This window comes from Crocodylus porosus, unplaced genomic scaffold (genome assembly GCF_001723895.1).
Source record: "Crocodylus porosus isolate Cpor-Errol unplaced genomic scaffold, CroPor_comp1, whole genome shotgun sequence".
NCBI classification, from domain to species: Eukaryota; Metazoa; Chordata; order Crocodylia; family Crocodylidae; genus Crocodylus; species Crocodylus porosus.
The window spans coordinates 10,296,128-10,318,142 of NW_017728915.1; the positions used below are offsets into that span (position 1 = coordinate 10,296,128).

Below are 22,015 nucleotides of genomic sequence, written 5' to 3' on the forward strand. Positions count from 1 at the left end.
TACAGATTCCATAGATTTATGCATCCATTTCTCTGTCTCTTCCCTAGGACAATGAATGGAAGTTTCCTTATGAGGTTTCTGTCTAAAACTAACGATAGCTGCATTTTTATGTTAGCAGTGGATTATAAAATGCAATATTAATATTATGTATTAATGTTTACCTAGAATTAAATATATGTGTAAGTGATTTACTGAATACAGAATAATTTAATCCAGGCCTAGGTACTTTCTGGAATTAAACCTAAGTGACCACCCATATGTAGCAGCAATATTCTATTTATAAAAACAGAGGCAAGATTTCAGCCTGATGGAAAATCAAGTCCTAAAAATGATAAATATGACCTGGTCATATTACAGTATAACCACAGGGTGGCAATTATGTGAGCTGCCTGCTATCCAAATAGATTATACAAAATTATTAAGCTGCTTTTGGAAGTTTTGCAGTGTTTACCCAGCAAATTTGATTTGAAGATACATTTTTGAGCTGTCACTAAAATCTCCTTTTTTTTTCTTTTAAAGTAAATGGATTTTATTTAAAGACTGCATTTAGCTAAATAGAAACTCAAGCAAAACAATCTAGATTGCTAGTGCTTGTCCTTCTATGGTAAATAGAGAATGGGCCAAATCTTGGAGTCCAGGTCTGTGCAGCTTAGCTCTCAAAAGGTGTATCCACATATGCACTTTACTATGGAATAGACTAATTAGTAAGGCTGTGCGAAGCTTCTGGTGGTGATTTGATTCAGAGGAAATTTGGCCCGATTCAGTGGCCTAACTCCGAATCTGAATCAAATCAGGGGACCAATTAAAAGGTCTGAATTGATTCAAAGCTCTCCGAATCCTTGGAAAAGCTTCTGAATTGAATCACCATCACCTGAGTCTGCCAAATCCGAATCTGAAGCAAATGCTAGCTGCTTCACACAGGCCTACTGATTAGCTCTTTAATATGGTATCACTGTCTACATGTGCACCAATATTAAGGCACAGTAAACTAATTAATTCAGCTATAGAACAGTACTGAGATAGTACTATCTTACAGAGGAATAATTAACTGCCCTGAAAATGTGTAGATGGTGACTGGGAGTGTAAATTGTGCCCTGTCAGCCCAACTAGCTAGAGGCCTGCTCCACCCTGGCTCAAATTGCAGTTGTCCTGGACATACATGTAGGTGCTGCACCCAGGAGCTGCATACTTTGATTCTGTACCCAGGAGCAGTTTACTTTGGCTTGAACTGCTCCAGAGTTTATTGCTTCAAATTAATTGCATGTGTAGATGCACCCAAGGTGGCTTTCTGCAATGCTAGTCTGTTGGTGCAATGGTCCACAGACCACAAGGGAACATCATTAAAGTTGTGAACTGCTAAGCTAAGGCACCCCAGGAATGCCTCCTACTCTGGGAATTGATGGACCACAGCATAGGCACTTCTAAGTTACCCCCCATCCCATCAGAGATGCTTGAACAGGAAATTCTTGAAGGCCAATTAAAATTATAGAAGCACTAAGCCCCTTCAGCAGGGATCAGGATCTAACTATGTCTACATAGGCCTTACCTACATAGCAAATTTAGCCTGTCTGGCCACATCCAGACAAGTGCAGCCGTGTGGTATGTGGCACTGTAGATGCCAGATACCTCATATTCAATTGCTAGCCACACTGCAAGGGAGCAGCACAGAGGGTTTTTTTGATCCCTGGATATCCAGGAATCAAAAAAACCCATGGAGAAAAAAAGTGGAGTGGTGCATGTGGTGGCAGTGTGTACTGCCCAAAGCCGAAGACTGGCTGACTGGAACCATGCTCCACTGCCAGCCAGGCTCCATGTGGCAGAAGTGACATGGCTGCAGCCCTGGAAGGCTCCCAAGACCCCAGGTATGAATGCTGGGGTCAGCCAGTATTGTCCTCAGCCACCCCTACCCCACCTAGGGTAACTTGCCACATGCCACAGTGTGCACGGCTTGGGTGTTCCCTGGGGACAACTAGTAGAGGCACAAGGTGCATTGCTGCTAGTTGTCCCTGGGGAACCAAATGTCCACATCATGTGTGACACAGCCCCTGTGACTACTTTGCTTTGCTTTAGTGGCCCCTGCCTAGAGTAGTACAGTTTACTACAGAGCTGGCCATAATCTCTTTACTTAGTTTTTCTGCCATGCTTACATTTTTCACTTTAGCCTCTCTACTGCTGGCATGCAAATCTAGTAGCAGTAGCCTTTCAGCCCATGATACTTTATTCTAATCTCACACTGATATGAGTCCAGTGAACTGAAGCTGGTATAGTTAAGATGGTAGGCTCACTGAACCTACCCGTCTATTTTACCCCATCTATTTTCTTTAAAAGGATAATTTAAATATAATAGAAGAATGTGGATTTGAGAAATGTTGTTTTACAAGAAACAAAAAAAAATCCAGCTGAAAATTAAATATGGAAAAGACCTCTGGATGCATAACACAATCAGATACAAATGAATACTAAATTGCTCAATATTGGGAAACTGGTGTATATATTTTGGGACCACACCTTGTTCTAGTCAAAGTATACAAGCCTCACATGTTTCAGCAGAGTGCATATCTGTGGTGATTTCTGGCACTCTTGGAACAAATCTAACAAAAAGGTTTCACACACGTTTGTCTGGGACAACAAAATAACAACAGAAGAGATGATATCTTGATTAGCACCAATTCCGTGCATTGAACCAGTATATAAGCAGCTTTAAATTAGGTAGTCTGCTTTAAAAAAAATTGAAGCTTATACTATTACTAGCCAATTGCCTGTCAAGAATGATGTGAGGGGGAGAGGAGGAGCAGGTGGGGATGAAGTTCCCGCCCCCACAATCTGGGCCTGCTCTCTCTTCCCTCCTGCTGCTTGAGGTTGGGGCCCACTTCCCTCCCCCCTGCTGCAGTGGCGGGGGGAGGGGAGAAGCAGGCCTGGTGCAGGGGAGGACCGGGCCACAGGGTGTGGTGTGTGGAACTCCCTGAGCAAAGAGGAAGAGGCAAGCTGGAGCCCAAGGCAATTGCCTCTATGATCCCTCTACCCCTCCTTAGTTATGCCATTGCCTCAACTCTTAGGACCTAGCAGAAGCCAGAACATACAGAACACTTAGCTAGGTTTACACCAGCCACTCATGGCCTTGATGTGCCATTATAGCAACTTCAGTTCACACAGTGCTATTATTTGTTGATGCTAGACTCTACCTACATTGAATCTTTCTTGTATGGGAGTTTATTCAGAGAACTCTGTTACTTTTTAATGAACTCTAAAATTAACAGCATACGTGGATGGTGCTACCTGCCATCTGCACTATAATTTAGCATTGGAATTTATGAATAAAACCTCCAGGGTAAAATTACCTCCATGGTAAAATGTATATACGAGGGCATTGAAATGAACCTGAAAATGTGTTGCTTGTGTATGTGCTTAGATATATGCAAGTTGCTAATATTTTTTTCCATTTTCCCTGTAACTTGATCTAAAAATTCTAACAACATATCAGATAAGTGAAAACCATTAACAGTAAAATTATGAAGGACAATATATAGGGAGCTCTCTTCAACAGAAAGTGGAGGATTTTCCATAGCTGGAGTTACAGTTCTTATATTTATGCAATGCAAGGTTTCTGGAAATGTTTATAGGGAATAAATCCTGTTCTGGAAGAGACTGGATTAACTAGTGCATTAATCCATTGCTAATTTTCTGATTAACAATACAGATGGACAAATCTCTACAGGCCTAAAGTTTTGGTCTGGTTTGAATAATCATTCAAAAGTTTTGATTCCTCTCTGAACTATTTGACCTTTTGGGGCTGAATTCATCCCTTCTGTGACTCAACAGAAGCCAGCAGAGTGACATCAAGAATAATTTTGGCTCTTCAGTTTGTAGATTTGGGATGGAAATGTTATGAGAAAAGGCTCTTTCATGAGGCTTCTGGCATTTCTTCGTTCTGGCAAGCACTACAACCATCCCAGTGGTTGTCATAGCATGTTGGCAAGTGTAGTCTTAAAACTGGAAATGAACCAACCCTCCCCCACAAAATACACCTAAAACCATCACTATACATGAACCTCCTAGAATCTCAAAGTTTGAACTTAGTTGGAAGAAAAGATTAATTTGGGGGATAATTCTTTTATATATAAACCTGCCAGCCTGTCCCTAATTATAAATTCATTTTTCTATGATCCAGGCAGGTAGATGGTTATCTTCCTTCTCACAGGAGTCTATGAGGACACTTTTCCATATTTGAGCACATGGAAGAAATGCTTAATGACAACTTTTTAGGTTTTGTAGAATTGTTTTGGTAGCATAGCAGAAATTTTCCTTCCCCTCCCAGTGACATTAGCTTCTCTTACCTGTCCTTAAAGAAAAATGTTTCTCCTCTAATTTGGGCGACTCCATCAAATACAATATCATTTTTGCATATCTCTGGAGTTACTGGCCCAAGGGTTGGACTTGGACCTGGCCCTGGACCTGGGCCCACATCAGTTGATCCTCCTATAATGGAGAACAGAGATATTAAATAAAATCCAAGTGTATTGTTACTTTGATAACATGAAGACCCTAAACCACTAAATGAATAAATTATGTCAGGGAAGCAATTATCACAGCAATTTGAAGATTTTATTGTAGAAATATAAGAAATGTTTTGGAAGACAGGATACAGGATCACGACTCAGAAGGCCTTAGTTCTGTTCTTGGCTCTTTGAAAACCTGTCATATAACTGCAGTCAAGACACATTATGTCTATGTCTTTCCGTTGCCCCTCCATGCAAGTTCTTCTTGAGATGCAGTTTTTAGTGCCAATTTTTATGTATAGCTTTTTTTTTTCTTTTCCAGAGATGGGGTAATTTAAATAATGAGCTAAAGTGTTTTAGGTTAGTTTTTTTCTTTGACATCTGAACTGATGAGCAGATAATTCTAAACTAAGACTGTACATCCCAGCTTTTTGTGCTATGATTTGTCCAGCCATCTAACAGTTTGCAAGCTATAAATACACATTTTGAGCCATTTGTAGTCTTTTCCCTCTCATTAAGAGTTAAAATGTGCTCTTCAAAACATACACTTTGCCATCTGGTATATTTTATTTTGTTTTCTTGTTTGGCTGCTGCTGTGTTGCCTTACTGGATGCTTCTTAGGAGTCAGGTCATTTAACATCATTAAACATATTAAACAAAGTGGTGTTCCAGCTGATTCAGTCTAACCTTGAGTAATGCTAGAAAATGGGAAATTATAACAGTCTCAAAAGCAAAATGCAAGTTTGCATAACTTAAAAAATACCAAAACAAAATGCCTAGTCTTACTGCAGTTAAAGGGGCTGCGGTTCTATAATTCAGGCTCACAGCTGGAATTAAAGAGAGTTTGGTTTAATATTACTCTCTGCCATAGATTTTCAGTGTGATCTTACTGAAAATCACTTACGTTTGCTGTGCTTAAGTTTCCAAATGTTTTTGCCTGTATGTTGCATCCACTTCCATAGCACTTTGCCTTGTCTCTTTAGACTGTAAAATATTTAGCAAACTTATAATTTTAAAACAACAGCTCTAAGTCAACTAACAATCACCATGTAATCACCCTAGAGAAATATGATAAATATTAAAAATATGCCAGGATTCAACTTGCTGATACTCTCTTTTTCCTCACAGAGATTGCAGAAGACATATGGTATATACAAGTACCATATCCTATGCAAAAGTTGTTCATTTTATTGATCAGCCTGAATTGTGGCAGGGAGCCCTAATTTTTCCTGACTCAGCTGACAACCAGTTTAACTCTATCTGCTTATGTTGTATTGCTACTCTAGTTGCGTCTCTTTCTTTAATGTTGTCTGATGGACCATCCAGCAGTGGTTCACTAGTAAAAAAATGAATAATAGAATAAGATGGACCTGCTAAACTAGCTCCTGCATTTCTTTACTCTCTCTCTCTCCTTTTTTTTTTTTTTTTTGAACTGTCCCTCCCTTTTTTTAAAGTGTAGTAACTGTTTAAACTTTGTTTGGTTCTCCAATTGGTTATACATTCTGCTTTCTATCAGTTGTTGAAAACTGGCCAACTTCTAATACTTAGAAGCATTAAAATTGTCTTTTAGTTGCATTGTGTAAGCAGATTGTGTGATAATGACCTGGCAAGAGGAAAGATACAACACAGTATGATTCCATTGTACCCCATTATCAGTACATGAATTAGGTGACAAGTTTGATTATTCACACACAATTTTGAAATGTATCAGGGACTATATGAACTGTTAACCAGTCTAGCTGTCTTAGGACTCAGTGTATGAGGACCTAGGCTACAATAACCTGATGTACTACTGGGCCTGTAAAAATCTGCTATGCAGATAGTAATTCCCTAAATTGATCAGAGCAGAAACAAGAGACTCTTGAAAAACAACTTGATCCTTTAACACAACTCATTTTAATCTAACCACCACAATTGAGCAGCAGTTTCTGGAAATTTCTTCTCAGTGAAGAAATTGAACACTGTTCAAATTCCAAAGCAGAATTTAAAAAAAAAACAGTGTTAGGATGGAGGTAACATGCATCTGTTAAACATCTGTATCTTATCTGTATTTTTTTTAAACAGAAAAGCTTTTTGAAACACATATTTGAATATCCTTTTTCTGTCTTTTCCTAGCTGGTGTCAAAAGAGGAAGGCTGCGTTCTGTATATGAGCTGCTGCTTCGGTATCTACTAGGGGAATAAATAAAGCTACTAATAAAGCTCTGGTGGGGCATTTTCTCTCTTGATAATAAGAAGTATACTTGAGAAGAGTCTGACCCCTTGGCTAGTCCTAGGTTCTATCCTGAACTATAAATTAACATCTCTCAGAAATCTACCAGAGCTGTACAGTCCTCTGAGGGCAGAATGATTCATGATAGCTAAGGAGTCTGTTTCTTCCTGTGGAATATCCTGACTGGCAATAGTCTAAAAGGGTAAAAACTAAAAATCTAAATCCTAAAACTGCTTTTTTGGGGTGGAGGTTGTATCTTTTTTTCTGAACTAGGAACACCCCTATATCATCCTCTCTCATTTAGCAAAGGGATAACTGAAGCTATCTTGTCTTTCCCCAGTTTAGCAATGTAAGTGGTAGTAATCCTGTGCAATATGGTTATGATGCCACCATGAAAAACCCTGAATTAAGAACTTCATGTTAGAAAGAAGATAGCCCAGGATGTCTAGCATGGCATTTCATCGACAAACTTCTAGAATTTCCTCTTAAAGATGTGGAAATAATAAAAGTGGTTTTGAGACTTCCATAGCTCAGTAACTGTAGTGGCTGCTTGCTACTGGGTTGAGATGTTTTTAAGTTGGGACATGGATAGTAATATACGGAAAGAGGTGAGCTAGAAAACAGCAAATTTCCTGTTACATCTCTAATCAGTAAACATACATATATTACAGCCTCTGAAGCCCATAGGTCAGCCTGTATGTAACATATGAATGCTTGATTGGTGATTAAAACATTACCATAAAGTTCCTGGATTCCTTGAATGTCATCTTGAGATAGTCTAAAGTTCTTGGTATATGTGTAGATTGGGGCCATAAGAGCTCCAGGGTCCTCAGAGTGCTCTAATCCCATGGCATGGCCAAATTCATGAGCAGCAACCAAGAAAAGGCTGTAACCTGAACAACACAAAAAGTCATGTATGTGAATGAAGATAGGTTTTATTTCAGCTCCAAAACATGACCTATCCTTTTCCCCTTTAAATAGATTAAAAAAGATTCCCCAGTAAATATTTTTGATGCAATATTTCATGTAATTAAGACAAACAGACTCCAGCTATACCTGTTGCCAACTCTTAAGGACTTTTCATTAGACATAAGGAAGTCTTCTATATCATCCTATATAATTGACTTGTGCATGTATTTTCACTATTTCCTAGGCAAAGTAACTTTAACCATTGACTTAATACTTCTGTGAATGAAGGAGATGGTTCAAGAAAAATACTTAATTTATTTAGGAAAGAAGAATTTAATCACAGGCTGGACCTCAAATCTTGCCCTCGACCATTAAAAACTTATTAAACATATACAGATCTACTCATTATTTGCCTTGGTTAAACACTACTTAGGCAAGATGAGAAAGGAGGAGTTCCTGGATGAGTGCAATAGACTTTTATTGCAAGAATCCTGTATTCAAAACTTGCCTGAGGTTACTAGGATGTTTGTACTGTTCTTTCAGACCTGTCAACACCAAGTCACCACATAACCCATATAAAAATGAAGTGACAGTGACATAGATGAGCACAAACAAATAGCACTGACAGGTGAAAGATTATCCATAGTATGAAAAGAAAGCATTTTACCAACAGTTATAAACAGTGTCTGAAATTTCAGCAGTTATTTTCTGTCCTAGAAAAAAGAGAAAAGTATATGTGTCTGGTTGCCTCAGTCTTAAAATTGTTTGTAAAGGTTACAAAAACTACCTTTAAAAAAACCCTCACATTTCTTAGGTATGACTAATGCTTAAGATATTTAAAAATGAAAGGACTTTATTTTTTCTAGAGTCTTTCTTTCTCCTATTGTCACTTTAAAAAGCTCCTTATGAAACCTAAATTCTGGGGTCAGATTTTTCTTAAAGCATTTTTTATGTTTTGCATTCAAAGGTATAAATATGGGATATTTGAAGGCCATTCTGAGGACAGTGTCTATAACACCAATTTCTTACAACAGTTCAGTCAATATACTTTTATCATTCTAATATTATGAAAGCCTAACTCTGTCTGTCTGTCCATAATGCTTTATTTGCACTCTGATTGGCTGATGGAAACAGCCAGTGAGAGTGTGAAGAAGCATTCTGACAGAAGGCAGCCTGCTGCCATGATGGTGGGAACACACGGGATGGAGTGGGGGGGGACCTCACCCCCCCCCTGCTCCCTGAAGGTAATGGGGGAGGAGGGGAGTGGGCCTGAGTGGGGCAAAAGCCAGTTTGCCATGGTGGTGGTGGGAAGAAGTGAGAAAAGTGGGACCAGCCCAATGCGGCCACAGCAGCAGCTGGGGCAGGGAAGGAGTGGGCCTCCTCCCCACCTTGGGCCTAGACCCACTCCTCCCCCATCCCCCTTTCCTGATTTGGCCCTGAGCCTGCTCCTCCCATCCCCAAGTGGGTCCAATGCAGTGGGGGGAGGACTCTGTGCACCGTGGTGTCGCCAATGACGGTGGGGCCAAGGGAGGGGTGGGCCTAGGCCTGATGCGGGGGGTGGGGAAACAAGCCTAAGCTGGGGGAAAGCTTGCCCACTGCAGCAGTGGGAAGGGGTCAGCAGGCCTGGCCCAGCTGCAGGGGGAAGGGAGGTGCAAGCCTCTTCTCCACTTTGGGGCTGGGCCTACTCCTCCCCCACCCCTGCTCTGCTGCATTGACCCCAAGCCTGCTGCTCCCATCCCCCCCGCCACCAGGTCATTGTAGACCTGCTGCTCCCCCCTGCTTCCCTGACACGGCAGCCTTGCTTCTCCCCACCCTTGGGCCCAGTCCTCCCCTACATTGGGCCTGGGCCCATTCCTCCCTTCCCTCCATCACTGCAGCAGAGACAGGGGGGCCCAGATCCCGAGCAGCAGGAGGGAAGGGGCAGCGGGCCTGGATGGAAGGGGGCCCAGGGCTACATCCCTGCCTGCTTCCCCCCATCATTCTTGATGGGCAATTGGCTAGTTGTTTATATGGAGACAGACAGAGAAGTGGTGCATCTTGTTAAAGGGTTTGAAATATCTGCTGAGAAACTTTTACCTTGATCAGGGCAGAAACCCCATTTGCGGTCATCATCGTAGTTACTTGTGGAAGCACACCACATCTTCCCATCATTGCGACCAGCACTTGTACAGGACTCATATTTATTTCCAAGAAAAGTGAAAGGGAATACACAAGGGGCTCCCTCAGAATTTCCACCAACCGTTGACATTGCTGTGGAGAACAATATTCAAGTGTAATAAGCAGAGTCATTTAGTTTCTGTGGTGAAACACCAACAACCCTTTCCCCCCAAATTATACATAAGTACTGAATATAATTAAAAAATATGAAATTCTTTATTGAATCCTATTAGTGAGACCTGAAAATAACAGCTTGAGAAAACTGGCTGCAACAGAATAAAAAAGCAGGGAAAAGATCCAGTCCTTCCCATTGAAATGAATTTTTGTCAATATTTTCAGTAAGAGCAAGAACAGGCCCCAAAACAGGATTTGCAAGTACTGGAAGGAAGCAATGATTGTACCTGTTACAGAGCAGTGAATGTTTAACAAATAACTGTGTGTTGGCAATACTGATAGAGTCTTTTCAGGTGATACTTTCTATTTTGCCCCCAGACAGCATGTTTACTCATGATGCTACTGTGCAGACATTACCTTGCATTTATTTAGTACTTGTACTAGCTATTACTAAATAAATCCACAGTAACTGGAGTTACTGTGCAGTAGCATCAGCAAATGTCTTTTAGGTGGCACTACTGCACAGTTGCCTAATACTACTGCACAGTAGCATATTGACATTGTCTGTACTGTGATGTGCTACTGCACAGTATTTTTTGGCTACTGCACAGTCAGCATCTCATGTAGATGCACCCAGAGAGTGTGAATAAGTGTTCAGGTTACCCAGTTCAGGTTTAGGCAACTTAGTTTAAACTACCTAAACCTGAGTCAGAATTTCTGCATGCAAAAATGCTGCTTGTGAGAAGGAGGTGCATGAGTAGCTGAAGCCAAGTAAGTCACGGAGATATGTCTGGGAAGGTGAGGGTGGGGGCACTGGTGGGTCTGGGGTGAGGCTACCTGGTCTAGGGATTCACTGGTCAGGGGGTGGGGTATAAAAAAAAAAGCACAGTTCCAGGGCTGTGGAGAGTGGCTGGGCTTTTCCAGCTCTAGGGCTGTGCTGGACACATATGCAAGCATTCATTAGGTTGCTTTTTAGGTCGGGTTAACCAATGCTGATCTAAAGTTGGTTCTTACTGGATAAAAACTAACATTAGATCAGGTGCACCATTTTTAGGGCAACTTAATCCCCATGAACACTTGCATGCTTGAGCATTTAGAATTATCCTAAACTTGGTTAGGTTCATTTAAATGTAATGTTTGTATGTACCTGAACTGTCACAATCTGATTTGTTGACAAATATTATAACCTTGTAATAACACAACTGATTGGTAAATAATTCAGTAATTAAATACAGTTTTGAGAAGAAAATATTCTGGATAGATGTAAGAATTTAGGACATGTATGTTGAGAAAGTTGTTTTGTTGGTTTAAAATGAGTTGTGTGTAAAAAAACTAATAGAAAGGACATGAGGTAAATGTAATGTTCTGTCCACAGATTTACAGAATTTTTGGCTCTAACACATGGACTGTTTTGTTCTTCTTTTCCCATTAACTTATCTCTTCACACACAGACATAAAATATTCCTATCTAACCACATATCAATTAAAACATGTATGCTAACATATTTTAAGTATAGTGCAGACAACATCTGTGTAACAGAACTTAAAATAATTCTCTAAAATAGGTATAAAAAAGACATAACCCAAAATAACCCTATACACAAATTATTTGTCATTTTAAAACATAAAAATTAATAGCTAGCTGTTGAAAAACCATTTACTTTATAGGATTTCAAACGAGAGTTTGCCATTTCACTTTTAAATATATAATTATTTATTTCTAGAGAATATTTAGTTGTAGAAATTGGGGAACTCCAGCAAATGGTTTTTAATAATGCAGTTAATAATGTAGTACAGTAAGGACATATCTACATGTATATTTGAGCATGACTAAATTTATTGTGCATTAATCTAATGCACAGTAAGCAATTCTTGACAGGTGTCTACCTGCACTCACCCTCCAACCCACCTACCCCACTGCTCACACACCTTCTACCCCCCTGCCCAGCACCATTCTCAGAACACGAACATGGTTGAAACTTAAAAGCTTTATTACCTTCAAAACCCTCATTCTCATCCCTCCCACCTGAACACATAAAGCCCCCTTCCCAATGGGCAGGAGGCGCCGGAGGACTTCCTCCCAGGGCCAGTCAGGGGCCTGATGTGGGACAGTGGGTGGGACCCAGGGGTCCGGCAGGGCCATGGATGGGGACTGGGCAGTGGGGGACATGACCTCTAAGCCCAGAAGGGTGTCCAGGGTCCAGTGGTCAGTATCTGCAGCCCTCACTGCCTGGGCCTAGTGGCCCACCTGCTGCCAGAGTGGCTTAATGCACTCCTGCTCCAAGGCCTCCATCCATGCCCAGTGCTCCCACTGCACCTGACAATGCACCTCTTCCTGGCTGACATCCTCCACCTGCCAGCCTGCTCCTGCACTTCCCACTCCCACCCCTCCCACTCCTCTGCCACCACCACCAGCTGCTAGAGTAGGAAGGTCTGGTTCATGGTGTGCCACTGGCAGATCCAGGTGGCTCCAGTGCTGGATGCCAGCGACTTGGAGCCTCCATCCCCGCTGGGGCTGGTAAGCTGCCCTCTGCATCCAGAAGTTGGCCCTGCAGAGGCAAGAGATAGAAGCCTTTTTTGAAAGTTTGCAACATTTCAGAGATAAGATGCTCTGCAATGGAGGCTGTGCGCTGCCCAGCCTCAAACATGGGGTTGGCTGTGCACAGGTGCCCAGGGACCATGGTAATTCAACTGGGCAGGCCTGGGCCCAGATAGCTACTGGTCAAGCTTCCCCATCCACACTTACTCCCCTGGGGCTGGTGGCCCACTGGGTACTTGCTGCAGGCAGCCTGTATCCCATGCCCCCTTCCTAGGGTAGGATAGGCCAGGCTGCTGGCAGCACCTCCTGCTGTGGCTCCAGACCTCACTCTCCCTCTTTCCTCTGCCCTGTCCAGCCTATGGCACCTGGGTTCAGGGTGTATAGGACTCCTGGACAACTGGGGTGCACCACCACCCTCCCTACTGGAGGCCTCTCTAGAGAGGCAGCCTGGGGCTGGACCCCCTCCATGCTACTGCTGTGCACCCAGTGTGCCCCTGCTGTGTATGTCTTGGGCAGTGCACAATGAATTGTCTGTGAAGGCTGAGGGGTACCTGAGGTACTATGCCCTGTTGCTGATGATCCTTCTGATGCGCCAGGCAAATCTGTGCTATGATGGCATGGGGGCAGGCCCAGACTGCCCCATAACATCTGCCACTGCCAGAAGGGCTATTTGGGCACCACTACATGTCCGTGCCCCCAACTGCTAAGGAGGATATAGCTGCCAGCATCAACACATTCTTCAGGGTGAGAGAGGCCAGTGCATACCCAGCTCTGGGGAGATGGATTGCTGAATGAAGTTTTGAACTTTGTCCCACCTCTCTGTGTGCTGGTGGGAGGGAACCCATGGCCAGGGGAGTGTAGACAGTCTGGGTGGGGAGGCAAAGGCCAGGGCCAGGAGCAGGGGCAGGGGTGGGAACTGGGAGGGCCCTCCCCCCAGTGCAAGACTTACCATGTGTCCAGGGCAGGTGAGGTTGCTGGCCTGGTGTGAGCCTCCCTGTCAGTGATGGCATCCAGCTGCACCCAGTGTCCTCAGCCTGTGGTGTGTAGCAGGCTGGTGTCCAGGCAGGACTTCCCACCCCGCCAGGGAGGAGCTGGCACTTCTGGCAGCTAGCGGTGTCATCGCTAGCTGCTTCTCATGATGGGGTCTGGGGGTGTGGAGCTGGCAAGGCAGCCACTGTCCAGGGCTCTCTGAGCTGCTGGTGGGTGCAGCAGATGGGGAGGTGGGTGGGACAAGGCACTGAACACTCAAGGGCCCCTTCTCTGGGGAGGTGTCACCACCGGAGGGGTCAGGATGGGGTGGGGGCTTAGGCAGGCCTCCCTGCTGGTGAAAACTTCAGGGTTGTGGCCTAGGCCCTGGGATGCCAAAATGCTAGCTAGCTGCTGCATAAAGGGCATGGTCTTGTGGGCATGACAGGACTAACAATTGTTGTCAGTCATGGACACCCACTGTGCCCACAAGTTCTTGATCTTTATTTGGCACTACCACACAGTCCGGGAGTACCCTCACTTTTGCAGGCCACCTGACAGGGCCTCATAAATATGGGTGTTTGAGTGCCTGTCCTGTGTAAACTGCCTCTTAACCTCTTAACTTAGAGGGCTACAAGGTTGCCAATATCCTCCTGGTTCCACTCGGGGCCCCGGGTGAGGCTGATCCTCAACAGGGAAGATGGGGAAGACATGGTGGTGCATCCCACACCAGCTCTCTGTGTCCCTGTGTGGCTATCCATGGTGGCTGTCCCTGGACAGTGCACAGGAGAGCTCAGCAGAGGGGCATGGCCAGTGACCAGGAGCCACATGGCAGAGGCAAATGGGACACAGCACCTGCAAGGAAAGGAGACACTACTGGGGGGTGAGCAGCAATAGGGAGCAGGTGCTGGCCCTGTTGTCAGGTCTAGGCAGGGGGTGCACCAGGCTTCAGTCTTTTACAACACTCACCTGTGGCCAACAAGCATCTCTGGCTAGGGGACAGGACTAGCAGAGGCAGCCTGGATCCTGTCCAGGGGGGCACACAGGGCCTGAAGTGCTCTGAGGTCCTGGTGTGTGTGCCCCAGGGCACAAAATGGGCACAGGCTTTTATAGCCTGCAGCTAGGCACTGCCACAGAGCATCCCAGCCCTGGGGAAGGAGAAGCAGTCAGCCAGAAGCCCTGAGGTTGGGTTCAGGGTGGTCCCCTAGTGGCTAGGCAGACCTGGCACTAAAGTTAGTGCCGGTACATGTCTACATGTGCATTATTGTGCTTTAACTAATAGTGCCTAAATTTGATACCTGCATTTGCAGGTATCAAATTTAGTCATGATTAGCCATTTTTTACTGAGCAGGAAGGGCATGCACATGTAGACACGTGCCCTTACTCTGCAGTAATTTGGGCTAAGGCATTTAACATGTCTTATGTAGACACACCTCAAGGGTACTTCAAAATGTAGCCCTAATGCTAATTGAAACCTATACCAGCAGTGTTTTATGTTATTTGCTGAAGCAATAATGGGTCCTGAGTAGAGTCTAATGCAATATGAGACATCTTGGCAAATGAAATAAAGTCCTAGGGCACAGCCCCACATGCAGGGGTGTGAACTTGCAGCACCAAAACAGTAGTGGCACAAATTTGTGCCAGTACTTTTTGGTGCAGTGCATGCCTCTGAACATGCACTTTGGTGTGGGGCAAATTGCCCTACTTCAGGGAAACTGCCCTTTTCTTGCTTGTGGCTCTTGGCATGCTGGAAGAGCTGGGGGACAACTAAAGGAGTGGAGAGCTCTGGCCAGCAGCCAGAACATCTCCCAAGAGGACCAAGCCTCTGTGTCTGCCAGTACACATTCCTCTTGTATGTGCCATGCATTTTTTTCACACCATTTATTTTTGCTATCAGGATTTCCTGGTTCCAAAATTTACCCCCGTGCTGCAAATTTGAAGTGCAGGGCATGTTTTAACATTCCAGGCATAGATTTCATAGGCATTAGGACTGCAAGGGACCTCAAAAGATCTTCAGGTCCGGCCCCCTGCCCCAGGGGCAGGAAGTCAGCCCCTGGGGCAGCCCCTGGCACCAAGCAAGATAGGTATCCAAATGTTTCTTGAAGGTGTCTAGAGTAGGTGCTTGCACTAGCTCTTGGGGAGGCTATTCCATGTCTTGGGGACTCAGGTCATAAAGAATTTTTTCCTTATGTCCAGCCTAAAAAGGTTTTCCAGGAGTTTGTGACTGTTGGACCTTGTCTTCCAACAGTCCCTGCTGCCCTGGTGAGCAGATGCTCTTCCAGTTCCTGATGCACACCACTTACGTACTTATAGGCTGCTACCAAGTCACCTCTGAGCCTATGCTTCATGATGGCTCTCAGCCTCTCTTCATAAGGCATGCCCTCTTGCCCTCTGATCATGTGGGTGGCTCTCCTCTGGACTCTTTCAAGCTTCTCTACATCCTTTATGAATTGAGGAGCCCAGAATTGGACACAGTACTCCAGCTGTGGCCTCACCAAGGCTGAGTACAGTGGGACAGTGACTTCCTGGGTCTTGCTTGAGATGCATCAGTAGATGCAAGCCATACTTTTGTTTGCTTTGCTGGTTGTAGTATTGCATTGGTGGCTCACATTCATCTTGTGTTCAGTCATGACCCCAAGTCTCTTTCAGCTGTGGTACTAGCGAGTGTAGCACTGCTGAGCCTCTAAGTTTGATGAGGGTTTTTTCTCTCTATCAGGTTTTCATCTGCCCACCGTTGGAACCTGTCAAGGTCAGCTTGGATCACCAGCCTATCCTCAGGTGTGGCCACTCTTCCCCATAGTTTGGTGTCATCAGCCAACTTAGCAAGTCTACTTCTGACACCAGAGTCCAGATCATTTATAAATACATTAAAGAGTACAGGTCCAAGAACGGAGCCTCAGGGGACATCAGTGGTCACTATATGCCATGTTGATTCAGTTCTGTCAACTGCCACTCTCTGGGTTCGACCTCAGAGCCAGTTCCCCAGCCATCAGACTGTAGGGCTGTTGAGGCTGCAGTTCCCCAATTTTGCCATGAGGATGTCATGGGACACTAGGTCAAAAGCTTTTTTAAAGTCCAAATATATGATATTAACCTCTTCTCCTTTGTCCAGGTGATGTATCATGTGGTATGTTGCACTACAAGGAGGTTTGCAGTATCACAGACTACACATGCCTGTACATCTGGATGCAACCCTAAGGTCCTAAAGTCACCTATTGTATTAGGTGACTAACACGAGACCATAATTTAAGTGGGTGACAGAGGTACTTAGACCCATAGGTGACTGGTAGGGGTGGCACATACCCTCCCTGAAATTGGCTGTCACAGCTGGCAGCTTCTGCAGGCAATTGCTGCTCGCCATGCTACTACCAGTGCCACTGCCACTGCCACTGCCACCACCAACTTCTGCAGGCGGTCACTGCTTGCCACCTCCCCCCATCTCTACCGCCACAGCTGCCGCTAGGTTCTGCGGGTGGTTCCCACTCACCATGCTGCCACCACCGGCTTCTGTGGGTGCTCACTGCTCACCATGCCACTGCCTCCAGCTTCTGCGGGCTGTCACCAATCACCACCCCACCACGCACTGCCACCCACAAACTGCTCCCCTAGTCTCAGGAGGCACCCGTCACCCATGCTTAGACTGCAGACAAACAGATTTCATACAAAGAGACTCTCTATGTTCTTTTGTGAAGATGACTTCTACAATGCACTCTGATGGGAAAAGGCCAGAGAACTAGGTGGTAGACCCCAAACTAATACTGATCCACTGGACTGTAAAAATTCTCAGCTGAATGTCAACGGGCTGTTTCTGCTATTATGGCCCATGGGTTGAAGTAATAGTGGGTGTCAACCTAAGTATGTGGTTGTATGGTGGGGAAAGTTTCTTCTTTCGATCCCTCTTTTATTGTCTTCTTGGGCTTCTATTCTTCTTCTTGGGCTTTTGCTTTCTGTTAGTTTCATGATTTGGACTTTTGACTGGTATTTGGTCTTTTCTACATGGAACTAACAAAACTTCAAGGAAAACCTTGTCTTGTAAAACTTTTCTTTTCATGAAGTTAAAAAAAAATCTTTCCTTCTGTACCATGGCCAGTCTACGTGGTTATTTTCCCACTGTACAATGTGGATAGGGGCTCCATTTCACCTCTGACCAGATTGGCCTAGTGAACTTCGTTAGAAGAGGAGAAACTACTTTGAAATACAGGCAATAAGGAATGTGTGTTAACTGGCTCCAGTTATAGATAACATTTTGTTTAAAAGTTTGAGTGTTTTCCTACTCATTTAACAATCACTTAGTTTTTGCTGTGTACATCACCATACGTTAAATTTGATACTTTCATATTTTTTGTTTTGCTTTTAAGGGTAAAATGTAGTGATACACTAGAAGGCCAAAAATAACAGGCAACCAAGCAAAAATACTCTTGGTACCTGTGGCTACAACATTTTTAAAAAGCTTAAAAAATATATTCAATTGGTTTGTTCCTCAGCCAGCCGTTGTTCCAGAATTAGGTTTAATTTTATGGTCTACAGTTTATTTTATTATGTTTGGTAGCTTTACCTTGGCTGCGTTAAGTGCCAAGACTGTTGAACCACTGTAGCCAATTTATGAGGTCTTAATGAATACCTTTGCCTCTAGTCTACATCTTACTCTTTCCAAATTATACAATTGTCTAAATGCATTTTGTTCCTGTGACATATTGTATAGTAAAGAAATAAGTTAACAAGAATTAAAAATTGTAAAGAGAGCAAAAAGATAATTTTCCTGGAGATATCATTTTCACTTTACTCACTATTATCTTGCAACTCCACAAGGGTATATTTATTAAATTATTTTTGACTGTACTAAACAGGAGGATCAAGAAAAAATGAAATGTTAAGCATTACTCATTGACTGCTTAAGTCTTAAATTCCCTTCATGGTTTTGTACCTCATTTGGCGCTCATGTTTCAGAGACATTAAAAAGTCATAATTTACTATATAAAATACCATATAGTGGTAGACACTAAGACCTATAAATTAAAGACACATGTGCTTAGATATACATGTGCCTGTGCTCATTCCCAGTTAAACGTGGATTACACTTTGGTTGGGATACATCATGTACCTCAGCCATTTCACTGTTGCTATGGTTACCTCTATGCTCTCTGGAAATTACTGTCCACTTCAAAACTCAGGGAAGGTTCAGCGTTGAGGTTTTGTCCAATGCTCTGTGTGTGGTTCTGACTGTCTGAACAAGCATATTCAGATTCAGTCAGGTGAACTGTGTGGTGAAGGTGCAAAGACATGACTTGGCCTTGATTCATTTTGGGGTATAATTTACTGGGTGAGTTCTGATCTGTATTTTATAGTCTACATCTCTTCTGGACCTGGGCTGAAAGGTTTTGGATTTGTTCATCAACATGTGCATAAAACTTAACCTTGCAGGCATGGCATTCTGTTTCTCCAGGTTTTTTTTCCTGATATCAAAAAAGGACGTTATATTTTTGTATTTCCTGGAGGGAATGCAATGCAGCAGTTCTTAACTGCTTGTGCTAAAGTTTAATACTAAGATATTAACATGTTTATATGTAATTCTATAAGTGATTTTGTATGTATGCCTAGGTGCCACAATAGGAACATTTTTGATCACTTGGAAATAGAAATTCAAACAGAACCACATAACTACTTTTAACTGCTCAATTGGAAGATTACACGTGTTGTGTATGGAATAGTGACAAAGTGGATTGCAATATCAAAACCAAATTCTGTTTACCAGTTTCTGGGCAGAATCCATATTTCTTATCTCTATCATAATCTTCAGTAGTTCCACACCACCGATATCCATCTGTCCTTCCTTCTGTTGTACATTGGTCATAGGAAACGCCTTGAAATTTGAAGGGGAACTTACATGGCTGCCCTTCTCCATTTCCACCCATTGTGAAAAGTGCTACAGTAAAAATAAAGCAGACATTTTAGAATGAGTGAATATTAATGTCAATAAGTTGTTATATAAATTATTTTAGAAATTGGATTATTTTTCCCATAGCAGAATTGATTTTAGGCTGTGTACTAGAGATTGTATATACATTTAGCAAGAAACAAACCTACACCAAAGAGTTCATCATCTAACCAGACAAGATTGATTGGGTTAGAGAAAAGAAGTAACATCCTCATTACAGATGGGGAACTCATGTACAGAAGAAGGAACTTGTTCAAGGTAATTAATGTGGTTTGACTGAAGAAAAGTCCACTCAGTTATTTGAGATTATGAAATTATATCCTTTTATACTCTGTCCCATGATATATTATTGACTACTGAAGCCCATATTTCTTCACACAATGCTCTAAAAATATTCCAAATCATCTACTTCCCTCAGTGTTTTGCTAATTAACTTGCACAGTCCTGAAGATGTTACTAAAATCGGATCCTAAACATTTTTACAGGTTCAGAGTCTGCACTTATTGTTTTAGATGATGACGCTTTCTTATGAAAACTTCCTCTATTCATTGAGTTTGCAGACCAAAAGGAAAAAAGATAATACCCTAGATTTTCCTATCCTGCTTTTCTCAGTAGCTCTGCTTCGTTTCTGAGAATTTAGACAGTGCAATGATTGATGCTCTATAATAACTAAGACATGACAAAAGGAATATCACTCCTCTGGCAGAGGGATAGATGAAAGTGTTTCTTGCTTTGCACATAATTAACATTTTTTGGATATGGCATGCATATGGAATATGCATTCCAGAAATTCAGGTTCCTGTCCTATCCTTCGACACATGTGCTACCTAATAAACCCCATGATCACTAGTAAACCACTTATAGAATGTCTACACTAAGTCAGAATCAGAACTTCCTCTATCACCTAAGGAAGGCAGGAGGGCTTTGTAATTAGGCTCAGAACAAGTTCTAAGTCAGATGTGGGTTCTGCCTTTAGGTCTGCCACAGGCTTCCTGAGGGTTTTAAGGTAACACAACTAGACTCCCTGCAACTAGTTTTCAAAAATATATAAAAAAGGGTGTGTTCAAGTGACTTGATAACAATATAAAGTCAGCACTGCAACATTAACTCCTGATGAATCCTGTATGTTTTCCACACTGAAGCTGTATGGCAGAATATAGAAACATAACAAATGGTAGAATATAAGAACATATAAGACCAAAGCTCCGTCTAGTCCCATATCCTGTTTCCAATTGGGAAAGAGCAGAGACTTAATGGGATAAGACAGAGCTTGTGTAAAATGAGATACTCCTTGCCAGGCCATTAGTCATAGTTTTAGGGATTCCCTAAGCCTGAGGTTATATCTATAACTGTTGTGTTTAATAGCCTCTGCTAGATCAATCCCACATAAATTTGTCTACTGAACCCAGCTACGATATTGGCCTCCACAATGTCCTTTGCCAAGGGGTTCCATAAATTGATTATGCACTCTCTGAAAACGCATGGCTCTTTGGATGCAGGAGAGCAGCAGACATGATATACCTTGACTTTACCAATCTACATTCACCTTCTGCTCCCCGCTGCCCCGCCCCAGTCCCCAACCTGTCTCTCACACATTGGGTATCTCAATTTGCATTTTCACTGACTGGTTTTCTCACATGCATAGTGGCCTCTGACTTCTTTTATATTCCATCCAGGAAGAGCACAGAAAAACTGCAGATATTTCCTCAGCCTGACAAAGTGTGCTTGTACCCGAAAACTGGAAAAGAAGATTTTTTTCAACTATTTTAGTTTGTCTAATAAAAAGATATTGGATTTGTCCAACTAACTTTGTCTTGACTTTAGCAAGGTTTTTGATACAGGTCCCCACAACGTTCTCACAGGCAAGCTAAGGAATAACAGGTTGCACGAATGGACTGGATATAAAACTGGCTCCGAGGGTAGTAATCAATAGCTCAATGTCTAGTTGGCAGCTGATATCACTATCTTTAACATCTTTATCAATGATGTAGACATTGGTGTCAGAAGCGCACTGACCAAGTTTGCCGATGACACTAAACTTTGGGGCATAGCGTCCACAACAGAATAGGCTAGTGATTCAGACTGACTTGGATAAGCTTAGTAAGTGGGTGGAGATAAACCTGGTGATGTTCAATACCAAAAAATGCAAGGTACTCCACCAAAGGGAAGGAAAACCCATAGCACACTTATAGGCTTGGCAGTGCTATGCTTGCTAGCACCATGGCTGAAAGAGACTTGGGGGTCATGATTGACCACAAGATAAACATAAGCCATCAATGCGATGTCACAGCTGGTAAAGCAAACAAAACTCTGGCTTGCATCCATAGATGCTTCTCAAGTAAATCTCAGGATATCATCTTCCTGCTGTACTCGCCCTTGGTGAGGCTGCAGCTGGAGTACTGCATCCAATTCTGGACTCCACAATTCAAGAAGGGTGTCAAGAAGCTTGAGAGAGTCCAGAGAAGAGCCACGTGCATGATTAGAGGGCAAGAGAATAAGTCTTATAAAGAGAGGCTGAGAGCCATGGGACTCTTCAGCCTAGAAAAGCACAGGCCCAGAGTTGACATGGTGGCTGCCTATAAGTACATAATAGGAGTGCATCAGGGTCTGGGGGAATGTCTGTTCACCAGAGTGCCCCAAGGGAGAACAAGAAACAACTGTCATTAACTCCTCCATGACGGTTTTAGG

The 22,015-nt window shown here is 43.1% G+C and overlaps 1 protein-coding gene across 1 annotated transcript in view; it reads right to left on the reverse strand.

The window, feature by feature from the left end:
* The window catches only part of MMP2 (matrix metallopeptidase 2), a 57,507-nt gene that overhangs the window by 12,903 nt on the left and 22,589 nt on the right, over nucleotides 1-22,015 (reverse strand). Inside the window, exons 6-9 of the mRNA XM_019535700.1 lie at nucleotides 19,142-19,315; nucleotides 9,693-9,866; nucleotides 7,445-7,600; nucleotides 4,335-4,476 (exon numbers count right to left, since the gene is read on the reverse strand). Of these exons, the coding sequence (XP_019391245.1) occupies nucleotides 4,335-4,476; nucleotides 7,445-7,600; nucleotides 9,693-9,866; nucleotides 19,142-19,315 (646 nt within the window). The remainder of the gene's footprint in view (nucleotides 1-4,334; nucleotides 4,477-7,444; nucleotides 7,601-9,692; nucleotides 9,867-19,141; nucleotides 19,316-22,015) is intronic.